This window comes from Anomaloglossus baeobatrachus, chromosome 5 (assembly GCF_048569485.1).
Source record: "Anomaloglossus baeobatrachus isolate aAnoBae1 chromosome 5, aAnoBae1.hap1, whole genome shotgun sequence".
Lineage (NCBI taxonomy): Eukaryota > Metazoa > Chordata > Amphibia > Anura > Aromobatidae > Anomaloglossus > Anomaloglossus baeobatrachus.
The window spans coordinates 537,211,193-537,226,513 of record NC_134357.1 but is presented as its reverse complement, the minus strand read 5'-3'; the positions used below and the strand labels follow the sequence as shown (position 1 = coordinate 537,226,513).

The 15,321-nt window shown below is 40.9% G+C and overlaps 1 protein-coding gene across 1 annotated transcript in view; it reads right to left on the bottom strand.

The window, feature by feature from the left end:
- Nucleotides 1-781: 781 nt before the first annotated feature.
- The window catches only part of LOC142312185 (uncharacterized), an 85,431-nt gene continuing 70,891 nt past the window's right edge, over nt 782-15,321 (bottom strand). The window contains exon 9 of the mRNA XM_075351087.1: nt 782-4,403. Coding sequence (XP_075207202.1) covers nt 2,953-4,403 — 1,451 coding nt within the window. The 3' untranslated portion in view covers nt 782-2,952. The remainder of the gene's footprint in view (nt 4,404-15,321) is intronic.

Sequence of the window (15,321 nt, the reverse complement as noted above, 5' to 3'; positions counted from 1 at the left end):
GGAATGTTATACTTACCAGTCTCACATGCGGCTGATACACTACTTCCGGGGCCGATCATTATCCTTCATACATATGCATTGATTCCCCCAACCACCAGCGCCTCTGATTAGTTGTGGTCATACAGCGCCCCCTCCCCATGTGACTGCTTTCAAATACCTGACGTTGAATGCGTCTCTAAAGTGTAAAAATAAAGAGTTGGCACCTGAGGACCTTGGGCATCTTTCTTCAACATCACCCCCTTGCAAATCAGCAAAGCAGTGTAAACCTCAACAAGTCAGGCAAAAGAACAAGAAATCAGGAAGGGGGCAAACTACTGTATATAAATAATGTGAAATATTGAATGCACATGGAATATTGGTGTTTATTTTCTTTTTAGATAACATGTCTATTTTTAACTGCATGTACTATTATTTGTAATATAAGATCTAAATTTCTAGTTTACTTATTTGTCGTTACTATGAAAATATATTACAGTTTCTCCTCGTGATTTTGTTGCTCGTAAACAAAATAGGATTTACAAGTAAAACATTTCTCACCTTTCAGGCATGATACTGGCATCTTCCAAAGTGAGATTTTGGAATATAAAGTTCCTTCTTTTTTGTGTTCTTTGAGAGCAGTTTATCTTGGGTTCTGCAGGTGAAGCAGCGAGCTGTGGTTTTAGCCATTCATTGTCTTACGTCACTGGTATACATGCAATTTTACAATCTCAGAGGACTCCGGACAAATGTGTGTTTGTACTCAAGGAATTACAAAGAAGGAATGGATCATGTAGATTAATAGTAATTTGCAATATGAACATATTTATTACTGTAACTTAAAAACAAAAAGAACTTTTCACACAGAGATTGTGACTTAAAACATACTGTAATGAATGGCAGATCACTGAGATTGGGTGTAAGGAAGAAGCGGGAGGAGGAAATGTTGGGTATTTGGGGGATTTCAGGAGCGGGGTAAGCAATACCTTTTTCCATATATATATTGAATATATAAATATACAATGTGAAATATTCAATGCACATAGAATATTGCTTTTTATTTTCTTTTTTAGATAACACATGTCTATTAGTAACTGCTTGTATTTTTAATTCTAATGTAAGTTTAAGATTGTTTTCCCTTTTGTATTTACTTTCACTCTCTTTCTTGTTTTCTTATACAGTTTGTCATAATATATGGTTTCTCTCCATATGAGATTTTCTTGGTGTCCCAACAAAATATAAATTTCAAGTAAAACACTTATTTTCTATGTGGCTTCTCCCCATGTGAAATTTGTGATGTACAGTGAAGGAAATAAGTATTTGATCCCTTGCTTATTTTGTAAATTTGCCCACTGACAAATACATGAACATTCTATAATTTTAAAGGGTAGGTTAATTTTAACAGTGAAAGATAGAATATCAAAAATAAAATCCAATAAATCACATTGTATAAATTTGCATTTTGCAGACAGAAATAAGTATTTGGTCCCCTACCAACCATTAAGAGTTCTGGTTTCTAGTTAGACCAGTTACATGCTCCTAATCAACTGGTTACCTGGATTAAAGACAGCTGTCTTAAATTGTCACCTGTATAAAGACTCCTGTCCACACACTCAATTAATTAGTCACACTTTAACCTCTATGCCATGGGCAAGACCAAAGAGCCTTCTAAAGATGTCAGGGACAAGATCATAGACCTGCACAAGGCTGGAATAGGCTACAAAACAATAAGTAAGATGTTGGCGGAGAAGGAGACAACTGTTGGTACAATAGTAAGAAAATGGAAGAAATACAAAATGATGTCAGTCGACATCAATCTGGGGCTCCATGCAAAATGTCACCTCATGAGGTATCGTTAATCATGAGGTAGATGAGAGATCAGCCTAAAACTACACAGGGGAATTTGTTAATGATCTCAAGGCAGCTGGGACCACTGTCCCCAAGAAAGCCATGGTAACACATTACGCTGTAATGGCTTAAAATCCTGCAGTGCCCGCAAAGTCCCAATGCTGAAGATGGCACATTTGACATTTGTCAGTGAACACATGGATGACTCAGAGTTATTTTGAGAATGTGCTGTGGTCAGATGAGATAAAAATTAAGCTCTTTGGCATTAACTCAACTTGCCGTGCTTGAAGGAAGAGAAATGCTGGCTATTACCCAAAGAACACCATCCCCACTGTCAAGCATGAAGGTTGAAACATTGTTTTGGGGGTATTTCTCTGCTAAGGACACAGGACTACTTCACCGCATCAATGGGACAATGGACCATAATACCCTAAGTGACAATCTCCTCCCCTCCGCCAGCACATTAAAAATGGGTCGTGTCTGAGTCTTCCAGCATGACAATGACCCAAAACATACAGCCAAGGTAACAAAGGAGTGGTTCAAAAAGAAGCACATTAAAGGTCATGGAGTGGCCAGCCAGTCTCTAGACCTTAATTTCATAGAAAACATATGGAGGGTGATGAAGCGCCGAGTTGCCAAGCGACAGCCTCAAAATCTTAAAGATTTAAAGATGATCAGCAAAGAAGAGTACACCAAAATTCCTCCTGACATGTGCATAAACCTCATCATCAACTACAAAAAAGGTCTGACTGCTGTGCTCGCCAACAAGGGTTTTGCCACCAAGTATTAAGCCTTGTTTGCCAAAGGGATCAAAAACGTATTTCTCTTTGCAAATTGCATATACAGTCATACAATGTGATTTTCTGGATTTTATTTTGGATATTCTCTCACTGTTAAAATGAACTTACCCTTAAAATTATAGACTGTTCATGTCTTTATCAGTGGGCAAACTTACAAAATCAGCAAGGGATCAAATACTAATTTATGTACAAGAAGATGGCATTTGTGGATAAAACAATTTCTACATCCTGAACATAAAAAGGGCTTGTCCTCTGTGAGTTTTCAGATAGACAACTAAAAGTGATTTCTGACTAAAACATTTCTCACATCCTTAGCATGAATATGGTTCTAAAAACTCTGGTGAATTTTTTGGTGTTCAAGCACTTCTGATTTTTGTGAAAAATATTTCCCACATTCTGAACATGAAAAAGGCTTCTCCCCTGTATGTGTTTTCTGGTGCTTAACAAAATATGGTTTACGTACAAAACATTTCCCACATTCTGAACATGAAAAAGACTTCACCTCTGTATGTATTCTCTGGTGCTCAACAAGATGTGATTTCATTACAAAAGATTTCCCACATTCTGAACATGAAAAAGGCCTCACCCCTGTATGTATTTTCTGGTGCTGAACAAGTGTTAATTTACGTACAAAACATTTCCCACATTCTGAACATGAATATGGCATCTCCCCTGTGTGATGTTTCTGATGTATAATTAGATAGGATTTATCTGCAAAACATTTCCCACATTCTGGACATGAATATGGCTTCTCCCCTGTGTGAGTTCTTTGATGTCTGACAAAAATAGATTTATCTGCAAAACATTTCCCACATTCTGAACATGAATACGGATTCTCCCCTGTGTGATTTTTCTGATGTATAGTGAGATAGGATTTCTTTGCAAAACATTTCCCACATTCTGAACATGAAAATGGCTTCACCCCTGTATGTATTTTCTGGTGCTTTACAAGATCTGATTTTCCTACAAAACACTTCCCACATTCTGAACATGAAAAAGACTTCACCTCTGTATGTATTCTCTGGTGCTCAACAAGATGTGATTTCATTACAAAAGATTTCCCACATTCTGAACATGAAAAAGGCCTCACCCCTGTATGTATTTTCTGGTGCTGAACAAGTGTTAATTTACGTACAAAACATTTCCCACATTCTGAACATGAATATGGCTTCACCCCTGTATGTATTTTCTGGTGCTTAACAAGATCTGATTTTCCTACAAAACACTTCCCACATTCTGAACATGAAAATGGCTTCACCCCTGTATGTATTTTCTGGTGATTAACAAGCTTTGATTTTTCTGCGAAACATTTCCCACATTCTGAACATGAAAAAGGCCTCTCCCCTGTGTGCGTTCTCATATGTCTACCAAGATGTGATTTTTCTGCAAAACATTTCAAACATTCTGAACATGAAAAAGGCGTGTCCCCTGTGTGCGTTCTCATATGTCTACCAAGATGTGATTTTTCTGCAAAACATTTCCCACATTCTGAACATGAATACGGCTTCTCTCCACTTGGAAATTGCTCTTTTGCTGTAAGAGCAGGTTGATTTTTACCTCCCCTTTTATAACTTTTATTTTTCTCAATAGTCTGTGATGAATCAGAAGGTAGGACCTGTTTAATAGGATCAGATAACAGATTATTTCTGCATAGGGATGATGAGATATCTGGAATATTGGCAGATACTTCAGAAATATCTTGTATGTCCATAAGGTCATCTGAATCTGATTTACAAATTGCAGATGTCAGTTTTCCCTCGGATCTCGTTAACCAGTAATCTGAAAAGAATAAAAGATTATTTTTTAGTAAAGTAACCTTAAATTATATTTTTTATAAAAAAAATTCTAAACTAGCCATAGAAATTAGGATATTAAACTAGCACAAGTCAATTAAGATAAAAGCAGTACACAATCCAACAGTAGATCTCATAGCAGGAACCACAAGAGCATGATGTTCAACCCTTTTTGTTCATTCTGCCTCCCAAATATTGGCCGAATAATTCATCAAAAAAAGTTACACAAGCCAAAATGATAACAATAAAAAATTCTACTCTGCCCCCACAAAAAAACAAGCCCCTACTTCCCTCCATCATTTGTACATGGAAAATCAGTACGTTTCCACATTACTAGCAGCGGAAAGAAAATTAAAAAGCAGCATAGTTTCCATAAACCAGTTTGGTAAAGTCTGTGCTCTCAATGCTAAATGTTTCTGTCTCTTCTGAACATTGCAGGGTGCCCAAACACTTATTTTTCACATATTTAGCATTGCTGTCTACGGTTTGTGTGTCTCTAGAAGTACAAGCTGGGCACTATACATTGAGCTCTAAAATGGCATATTTGCAGTCTTCTCTCTGCAACATCCACTACGTGTTAATTTCCAGAAAATGCCTTTGGGGTCAAAATAGTCACTACACTGAGGAAAATGGAGTCACTTTGTTTTTTTTTCTTCTGTTCTAGGGTTTTACAAATTGTGCCCACAAACTTTTCCAACATAATCTGTGTTCTGTTCCAACAGCCAAATAGCGTTCCAACCCTTCGGAGCCCTGACATGTGCCCCAAACAATAGGAAACTGTTCGATTCAGGAGCAGTTGCAAAATACATGAAAACAAGATTAATACAATTTTTTTTCCCCCTTTCTCAAGCACCTGGGCCCCCAAAACAAAGCCACAGGTGCAGACATCTCGCAAATCATTCATTGTCTCTGCTCTCATTGGAACAGTTTTCCACATCATCTTCACCTTCTATTCATTGATCTTTTTACATCTTGGAGAGAGTGGCCATAGTCTTACATAGCAGTACCCGAGACACAATGTGTTTGACGATTAATCATTAAGGTCTGATAAGTTTCCTTGGCAATTATTATTACACAATTTAAGGGTTAATATATGTATGTGGTTTTGATACTACAATTTTCTATGCTGTAGGTCCCGCCAAGTCACTTCCAAAGTAATTTAATCAACATCAGACGTAAAATAGAAATATGGTAAATGCTATTAACTATTTTCTGTGGTATCGCTTTCTGTTTTAACCTCTTCACCCCGCAGCCTGTTTTCACCTTCATGATCATTAATTTCAATTTTTACCAGTGTCAATTTATGAGGTTATAACTCTGGAACGCTTCAACAAATCCTGGTGATTGTGAAATTTTTTTTTCATGACATATTGTACTTCATGTTAGCGGTAAACTTGGTGCAATATTTTTTGCATTTGTGAAAACAAATCGGAAATATGGCAAAAATTTAGCATAATTCTAACTTTGAATTTTTATGCCCTTAACCAGTTCATGGTAAGTCATCGGTCACGTCATGGTAATCCCCACCAGCTGCTTCGGTGAGCCAGTGGTGATCCCTACATATGTCTGCTGATATGAACAGCAGACATGTGGGGCTAACAGGAGTGGGTGGATCCATGATCCACCTGTGCCTGCTTGCCACTTAGATTGCGTTGTTAAAATTTGACAACGTGATTTAAATGGCCACAGCAGGGATCGTTCTGTTCCCCACCACCATCGGAGGTCCCATGACGTGATCAAGGGGAGACGATGGTTTTCATGGTAGCTCGGGGGTCATGTGATGAGCCTTGACGAGACAATTACGTATTTCCTGTAGGAGCCGACAGAGCGGCAGCACTCACCGGAATGCTGCAGCTCTGTACAACAGAAATGAACAAGCAATCAGACAGTGAATTCATAAAGTCCCCTAAAGGGACCAGTAAAATAAATCAGTTTTTAAAAATCTAAAAAAAAAAGTTCAAAATCACCCCCTAATTCACCCCATTGAAAATAAAACAGTTAAAAAAAATACAAATATTTAGTATCGCCGCATTTAGAAATGCCGATCTATCAAAATATAAAAACTGTTAATTTGATCGGTACACAGCGTGGTAAGAAAAACATTTCAAATGCTAAAATTAGAGTTTTTGTTTACGGCAATTTTTTTTTTTTTAAAATGCAATAACAGACCATCAAAACATAGCATCTGCACAAAAATGGTATAATTAAAATTGACAGTTCAAGACACAAAAAATAAGCCATCCCTAAGCCCCAGATCCCGAAAATGAGAATGCTACGGGTCTCAGAAAAAGGAGCCAAAAGTGCTACTCTTTTTTTGGACAAACTTTAGAATTGTTTTTAATTCCTTAGATAAAATGATGCTATGGGGTTGTAACGTTTAAAGTTCATTACCTCCCCTGCGTGGGAAGACTGTTAAAAATTGTAACATGCTTAACCTTTTTCCTTTGCGGTTAAAAAGAAAAGAACAAAAATAAAAGTAATAAAACTATCTTGCTACAGCCCGAAGACGTGCTGTGTTTTACCAAGGGGGAATGTAGCACCCCTGAACATGTCAGGGCACTACAAGGAACTGCATTCTCTTGGGGATGCAGGACCTACCCCCTGGGACCTAGAGTAACAATGGCATTGACCACCTAAACACAAACCAAATCCTAGTGAACTCTCCACAACGAGCATAAAGGGTTAACAGAAGGGTTTAGCCAGCTTGTTAGGAGGAGTTAGTCAGTCAGTAGTTGGAGTCTGAAAGCGCACGGTGAAGTTTTTGTTCACGGCAATTTTTTTTAAAATGCAATAACAGGCCATCAAAACATAGCATCTGCACAAAAATGGTATAATCAAAGTCGACAGTTCAAGACACAAAAAATAAGCCATCCCTAAGCCCCAGATCCCGAAAAGGAGAATGCTACGGGTCTCAGAAAATGGAGCCAAAAGTGCTACTCTTTTTTTGGACAAACTTCAGAATTTTTTTTTAATCCCCTAGATAAAAGTAAAAGTATACACACGTGGTCAAAATTGCTTCCACAGAATTTTTAAAAACTCATGAAATAGGCCTGGACAGAAATGATGGTACCCATAACTTAATATTTTTTGCATAACCTTTTGAGGCAATCACTGCAATAAAATGATTTTTGCACCTGTCGATGAGACTTCTGCACCTTTCAATGGGTATTTTGGCCACTCAAGAGCAAACTGCTTCAGTTATCTTTTATTTGAAGTTTGCCCTTTACAGACAGCATGTTTTCAGCTCTTTCCAAAGATGCTCAATATGATTTAGGTCAGGTGTAGCTCCCCTGAACATGTCAGGGTACTACAAGGAACTGCATCCTCTTGGGGATGCAGGACCTACCCCATGGGACCTGCAGTAACAGTGCCATTGACCACCTAAACACAAATCAAATCCTAGTGAACTCTCCACACCGGGCATAATGGGTTAACAGAAGGGTTTAGCCAGCTTGGTCGGAGGAAGTTAGTCAGTCAGTAGTTGAAGTATGAAAGCACACGGTGAAGTGTGACAACGTGCCTGCACTGGGTCCGTGTAACGGTGACCCTGGGGGCACGTGAGAGAGGTCACCAGGACGGGTACTGGAGATACCGCTGGGACCAGAGTATGAACGGGGCACAGGGCCCTTGATTAAATGTCAAGTTTCAAATGGTTTGATAAATACCTGCACGGTGTGGAAACCTTCACGGACTCCACCGAACCAAATAATCCAGGGGCATCAGAAGTAAACTAGGATCGGGGTTCGGACACTTACCTCCCTGCAGAGTCCGCACTGCCCTCCATACGGAGGAGACTGTACCCCAAAAGGGACAGTCGGGGCCCCCAAATGCTTCAAGCTACGGGGACTCAACTAACAAGAGAGTGCCGGGGACAGAGCAACCTGGGTCACTACATTGGCACTGATACTCCTGGGACCGGAACAAGCAAGCCGAGGGTCCATGTGAGTAGAGACGACCCTGACAAAGGCCATGTGCTGAAACACGTGTTGTTTTGGCGTCGGCACGGCAGTGGGACATGACCTCAGGTAAACCCTCTCCTTTACATCTGTAACTATTGCTCCTACCTGATTGCCTGTCTTGGTAGCTCCCTATATTAATATCTACTGAGCTTGTTACACATCTACATCAAGATACTAGTGCCTATTTGGTAACACCTTTATAATGCACTTTATTATTGCACCTTAACCCTTTGCACTTTAACCTTGCACCTTAATCAATTTTGTGGGATTATTTCCTACATACTATATTACATTTTCTATTACACTTTTTATAATTTAATGTGCAACTTCGTGCTGGATATGTGTGTTATCTTTTTGTACCTTTGAATTTTATCTGGGAGAATATACTACCATGGACGTATTTTTCGTATTTATTGCTATTTTATGATTGTCATCTCATTTACATTTTTTTCTGGTATATCATTTGGAGTCTTTAATAATATTCCTGTAAATTTTGATACTATTATATATCCCTTGTCGTACTGTCCTGTCATGCACTTTGCACTAGTTTCATTTTTATCTTGTTTTTAATCATTCATTAATAAAACTTAGTTATATTGACTATTATTGTATTGGCTATTTTTTGTTTATAGGGGTACATGATTTGTATTTATAGCCTCTCCATATATATTGGATGGGGGATATGATGGTACATTGATACCATCGGACATTTTGGTTATTCCCCCATGTGTGACATATTTTGGTAACATTAAATGTGACGTATGTACAGCAGTCCCAGTGTCTCCTATGTGAAATCTATGATTGTGAAAATAAATTTTATAAAAGAGTTGACTGCACTCCTGTGATACAAATGAGACAAATATGAGTGTGTGATTGAATTAAAATAGGTATCCAGTCTTCAGAATAGGTGATTATGGAGGTCATGCTGTCCATGTGCTGCAATCTTAGAGCGTTATGTCTGAACATGAGAAGTTAACTTGCTGAAAACAACATACCAGTGAACTTTAAGATGTTAGACAATAGCAAACCAACCTTACAAACAAAGTTTGGGTTATGTTAGCGACGCTCCAGCGATCCCACTAGCGATCTGACCTGGCAGGGATCGCTACATGGTCGCTGGTGAGCTGTCAATCAGGCAGATCTCCACAGAGATCAGCCACCAGCGACCCGTGTAATGACGCTGTGCTTCGTAACCATAGTACACATCGGGTTACTAATCAGAGCGCTTTGCATAGTTACCCGATGTGTACCTTAGCTACGTGTGCAGGGAGCAGGCAACCGGCTTCTAGCAGCTGCGGACGCTGGTAACCAAGGTAAATATCGGGTAACCAAGCAAGGCGCTTTGCTTGGTTACCCGATGTGTACCTTGGTTACCAGCGTCCGCACTGTCAGAAGCCGGCTCCCTGCACATTCAGATCGTTGCTCTCTCGCTGTCAAACACAGCGATGTGTGCTTCACAGCGGGAGAGCAACGAGCAAAAAATGAACCAGAGCAGTGTGTAACGACCAGCGATTTCACAGCAGGGGCCAGATCGCTGCTCAGTGTCACACACAGCGAGATTGCTGATGAGGTCACTGGTACGTCACAAAACCTGTGACTCAGCAGTGATCTCGCTAGTGATCTCGCTATGTGAGAAGTACCCCTTAGTAAGAGACAACCTTGAAGCATTGTGCAGTGGGTGATCATAAAACTTAAGTAAAACTTTAACTTTGTAAAAAGCCACATACTGCGCAGTTGGAAGAAACTGATGAGTTAGCCAAAACATATTGCGCAGCTGTCATGGAGGAGGATGTGAGAGCTGTGTATAAAAAAGGGGGACCTTGTTCAGCGAGTTAGGGACGTTCTAGAATTAGTGGACACACCGATCCGGGCGCGGGATTTCGGCTGCACAATCCGGAATCGGCAATTAATAAAAAATAAAAAAAAACAATAAATAAATGAGCGTTTCCTACTTACTGAGACTTTGTCATGGTGGCACACTGCTTCCAGGTCGCGCTTTCACTTCCTGTGCTGTCACACAGCTTTCTGTGTTTTCCCCGCCCACCGGCCGTCCTCTCAGCTGTGATTGGATGCAGTCTGACGCGCCCCCCAGCCTGTGACAGCTCTGCCGTGCAGTCATCGCTTATCGCGGTCAGTACTATGCTGCACTAGAGCAGGCAGCCGTGCTCTATGGCTGCTCGCTGTGACATGTAGCAGAGCTGGATGTGTCTTCGCTGGATCTCATGTGGATTACGTTGAAGCTGCAGGGTGTTGGGATAATAAAGTGGTGAAGGAGGAGGTTGCGTTTGTACTTTATTCTGAATAAAGGATTTCTCTGTGTCTTGTTTATTTACTGTAATTTACAGGTTTGTGATGTGGGTGTCTCACAAACGCCCGTGCGATCACAAACCTGGGGTTTAATAGCAGCCATGCGCTGGTATTAACCCCTGCTATTACCTTGATTGCCACCGCACCAGGGCAATCAAGATGAGCCGATATCGCCCCGGAATGGTCACATCTAACAGATGCGGCTATACCGGGTGGCTGCGGGCTGAGGACATACCAGCCCCCGGCCGGCGTTATCATGGCTGGGAATGAAAATTGGAGGGGACCGCACGTCGTTTTTTTTAATTATTTATTTAAATTAAAAAAAAAATGCATGCGATTTATCTTAGGCAGCAGTCACACTTGCGAGGGACTCCCACGAGTCTGACATCGCAGCACAGCCGCACACACTTCTGACAGGAGCGTGCATGTGTTTCTAGGTACATGCACGCTCATGTTCAGACAGCAGCAGACTGTGCGTTATGATGTCATGTCAGACTTGCACGACTCTGACATTGCATCACCCCTACACACATCTGACAGGAGTGTGCATGTGTTGTTTCTAGGTACATGCACGCTCATGTTCAGACAGCAGCAGGCTGTGCCGGGTGATGCCAGACTCGCACGACTGTGACAGCACATCACCGGCACAGCTGCACACTTCTGACACGAGCGTGCATGTGTGTGCAATTTTATTCCACATCTGCATCTCCTGGCAAAAAACAGCCAAAAACCGCAGTATGAAAACCATTTCATTACCGTTTTCTGCCAGGAGATGCAAATTTGTTGGTGAAGTAATACACCAAAATCCTGCACCAAATTTGCACCTCCTGGCACAAGACCGTACAAAAACAGCATCTAAATGTTTGTTTCTTTTTAATTCTTGGACCAAGGGATGTAAATTGTGTGATTATTACAATTTGACACTATATTCCGGCACCCAATCTACACCTCCTGGCAAATAAATGAGGCAAAAATCGCGGGGAAATAACCGCAGCAAAACCGCGGCAAAAAATTGCACCAAAACACCGTGGATTTTTTGCCAGGAGGTCTAGATTGGATGCAGCAATATGGTGTAAAAATCTCAGCATCAAATTTGCATCCCTTGGCCCCCAAAAAGAAAAAAAAAAATTCTGCCACAGGTGGAAATTTGGTGCTGAAAGCTGGTGCAGACGATTTCAGCACCAAATGTGCACCTCCTGGCAAAAAACGTGGCAAAAATCGCAGAAAAATAACCGCGGCAAAAAAATTGTGTCAAAACACCGCGTTTTTTTGCCAGGTGTAGATTGGATGCAGGAATTTGGTATAAAAATTTCAGCACAAAATCTGCATCTCTTGGCAAAAAAATCTGAGATTTTTCTGCTAGGAGATGTAGGTCTGTGAATTCAGTGACCTCCACTTGAAGTCAGGTTACCTGCGATCACAGATGAAGGACTGTGGGAACCTCCAACTGTGACCGCAAATGACCTGAGTGACGTCACCGCTCAATGCGCAGCTCATTCATTTTCTGGAGCTCACAGAGAGCGGTCGGTCGTGCCGCTCTCTGTGATATTCAGATGTAGCAGAGCTGAAGCGGCGTGGGACTTCTGTGGATTACGTCGGAGCTGCATGGTGTTTGGGGTTAATAAAGAGGAGATGCAGGGTGTGTTTTGTATTTTATTCCAAATAAAGGATTGTTCTCTGTGTCTGTGTTTATTTACTGTCATTTACAGGTGTGTGTGATGCAGGTATCTGATAGACGCCTGTGCCATCACACAAACCTAGAGTGTAGCAGCAGCCGTGCGCCGCTGCTAATCCTGCTATTACCCCGACTGCCACCGCATCACGCCAGTGGGAAGAGCCAGTAGCGCACACCGGTATGGTCGCATCTAACAGATGCGGCTCTACCGGACGGCTGCGGGCTGAGGATATACCAGCCCCCGGCCGGCGTTATCTTGGCTGGGGATGAAAATAGGGGGAACCACATGTCGTGTTTTTTTTTTTTTTACTTTCACCGGAATCACACATTCGAGGGGTTCACGCGGGTCTGCCATGGCAGCACCCGGCAAAGCCTCGCACGTGTGACTCTGGGCACAGTATACACAGCACAGATGCAGCGTGACAGCTGGGGTTGCAGCCGCGCGCTATACCTGTGCTGCCGAGTGTTTATTTTTACCACCGTGAACTGACCGACAGACTGTACTGCTTTCCCCACCCACCGGCCGTCCTGGCACCTGTGATTGGTTGCAGTTAGCTGATACGCTGCCACTCAGGGTGGGGGCGTGTCTAGCTGCAACCAACGCGAGTCAGTGGGCGGGGAAAACAGTGAATATTGAATTGTCGGCTCCGGAAGGTGACAGCGTGACCAAGAAGGAGTGTGCTGCCATGACAGCGTCTTGTTGAGTATGCCGCGCTCGCTCCTAGTCCCCTAGTCCCTCCACAAACGTTTTTAACCTCCGGATTCCGGTCCCCATTGACTTTTATGGGCACCGGATTCCGGAGTGGATCGGACTTATTTTTAAGTCTGTTAATGATCCGCCGTCCCCGGATTATTGGCATCCCGCTCAACTTTAATGGTGATACCAGAGTATTTCCTTCTCGCTGACCGTTGTCCCTCCGGTGGGGAAGGGATGCTACAATACTTAGGTAATGTATTGATGTTTATTTCTCATTATACTATGATTTACATTATTTGAATCAAAAGAACAGGGTAATATTGTTGCTGCCATTCCATAATTGAACATTATCCTGATGCAAGCGTAATACATTGTTACATTATTAATGCCTATAAAACTACCAGGTAGAAAGTCCAAATGATTTCAAATCAAAATAAATCTTTATTACAAAAAAATAATACACAAATACACAGCATTTTAGAATGTAGAGATAAGTATATGGCACATGAATAAATTGATAGTCATACAATATGCACAGGTGCCAACGTAAATTCTAAACCATGAAAGGTAATTAGATGGAAGTTGACAGTGTGCAAAAAATATTTACAATCACCCAACAGTGGGAATAATGGACATATCAGATATAACCTGTGCCAAAAAAATGAATGATGAAACCTACATAGTAATATGACATAGGCATAATATGATAACAATGTGAAACAATGTAAAAATCAATAAAATAGCAGATGAAAAAAATAATAATAGGTATGTCAGGAAAAACCTGATACAAAAGTAACTAAACTGCCAAATGCCAATAGATGATTGTACCACATTGCTACATACTAATAAAGCCTTACCCTGACGCGTTTCGCCGTGGCTTTTTCCAAGGGCATATGCCCTTTTTTTCATCTGCCATTTTATTGATTTTTACATTGTTTCACATTGTTATCATATTATGCCTATGTCATCTTACTATGTAGGTTTCATCATTCATTTTTTTGGCACAGGTTATATCTGATATGTCCATTATTCCCACTGTTGGGTGATTGTAAATATTTTTTGCACACTGTCAACTTCCATATAATTACCTTTCATGGTTTAGAATTTACGTTGGCAGCTGTGCATATTGTATGACTATCAATTTATTCATGTGCCATATACTTATCTCTACATTCTAAAATGCTTTGTATTTGTGTATTATTTTTTTGTAATAAAGATTTATTTTGATTTGAAATCATTTGGACTTTCTACCGGGTAGTTTTATAGGCATTAAGTTACCACTGAGCAACTACCTGGTTGTTCTTTTGTTGTTATGGTCTCTCTTTTTTTGATTGGTGGTCAAAATTGTAGGTTTATTGTTACATTATTGTTTTACTATAAAACTGTATTCAGTGTGCCTAATTTGTGTATTAGTGAGCGCTACGTAAGTAAGGGCGTATCCGCCCTGTCACTTTGACATGGTAAGACAACTCCCGACCGAGACAAACCTGAAAAAGCAGTTGGGACAAGCAACATGATCAATATCACCTAACATGACAGCCGCACCAAGGAGAATCAGCTCCAGCCACCACAAAAGGGGTGAGTTAATTGTTTGACCAAATATAGAAAAGTAATTTTAAAGATGATAATTTTGTGCAGCTCCAGAAGATTGGTAGAAATATCCAAATGGCCCTTGACAGAAAAAAAAGTTCCCTACCTCTGCTATAGCCCCACAAAAAGCATTTTCACAATGGTACCAGGAAAAATTGCTCAGTACAATTTATTGTACAATTATTCTCCTGAGTACGCCAATCCCCCATATGTGGTGGAAACTACTGTTTGAGTGCACAGCAAAGCTTGGAAGTGAAGGAGCACCATTTTACTTTTTGAACTCAAAATTAGAGATGAGCCACCCCCCTAGAATTCGAGTTCGGTTTGTCGAACGGGGCAGCCGTTCGACAAACCTCTCGAACCCCGCTGAAAACAATGGGAGGCAATCAGAAACACCTAAAAAACACCCTCAAAGTTGTCCAAAAGGTGCCAAACAACTCCCAAGACAACACAAACACATGGGACAGTGACAAGGACAAATACCCATGCGAAAACTAAACAGCTGGACGAGGAAAAAGAGGAGGAGACACATATATAGGCATTGCATGCCCTTCTAAAGTCATGTAAAACACAGAAAGGGGACTCCAAGCAGAGTCTCCCTTTTTTCCAAACATTGGGCCACACACACCACTTCACTGGCATCACTTGTGCCCCATTTGCAAACTTGACAGGTAGA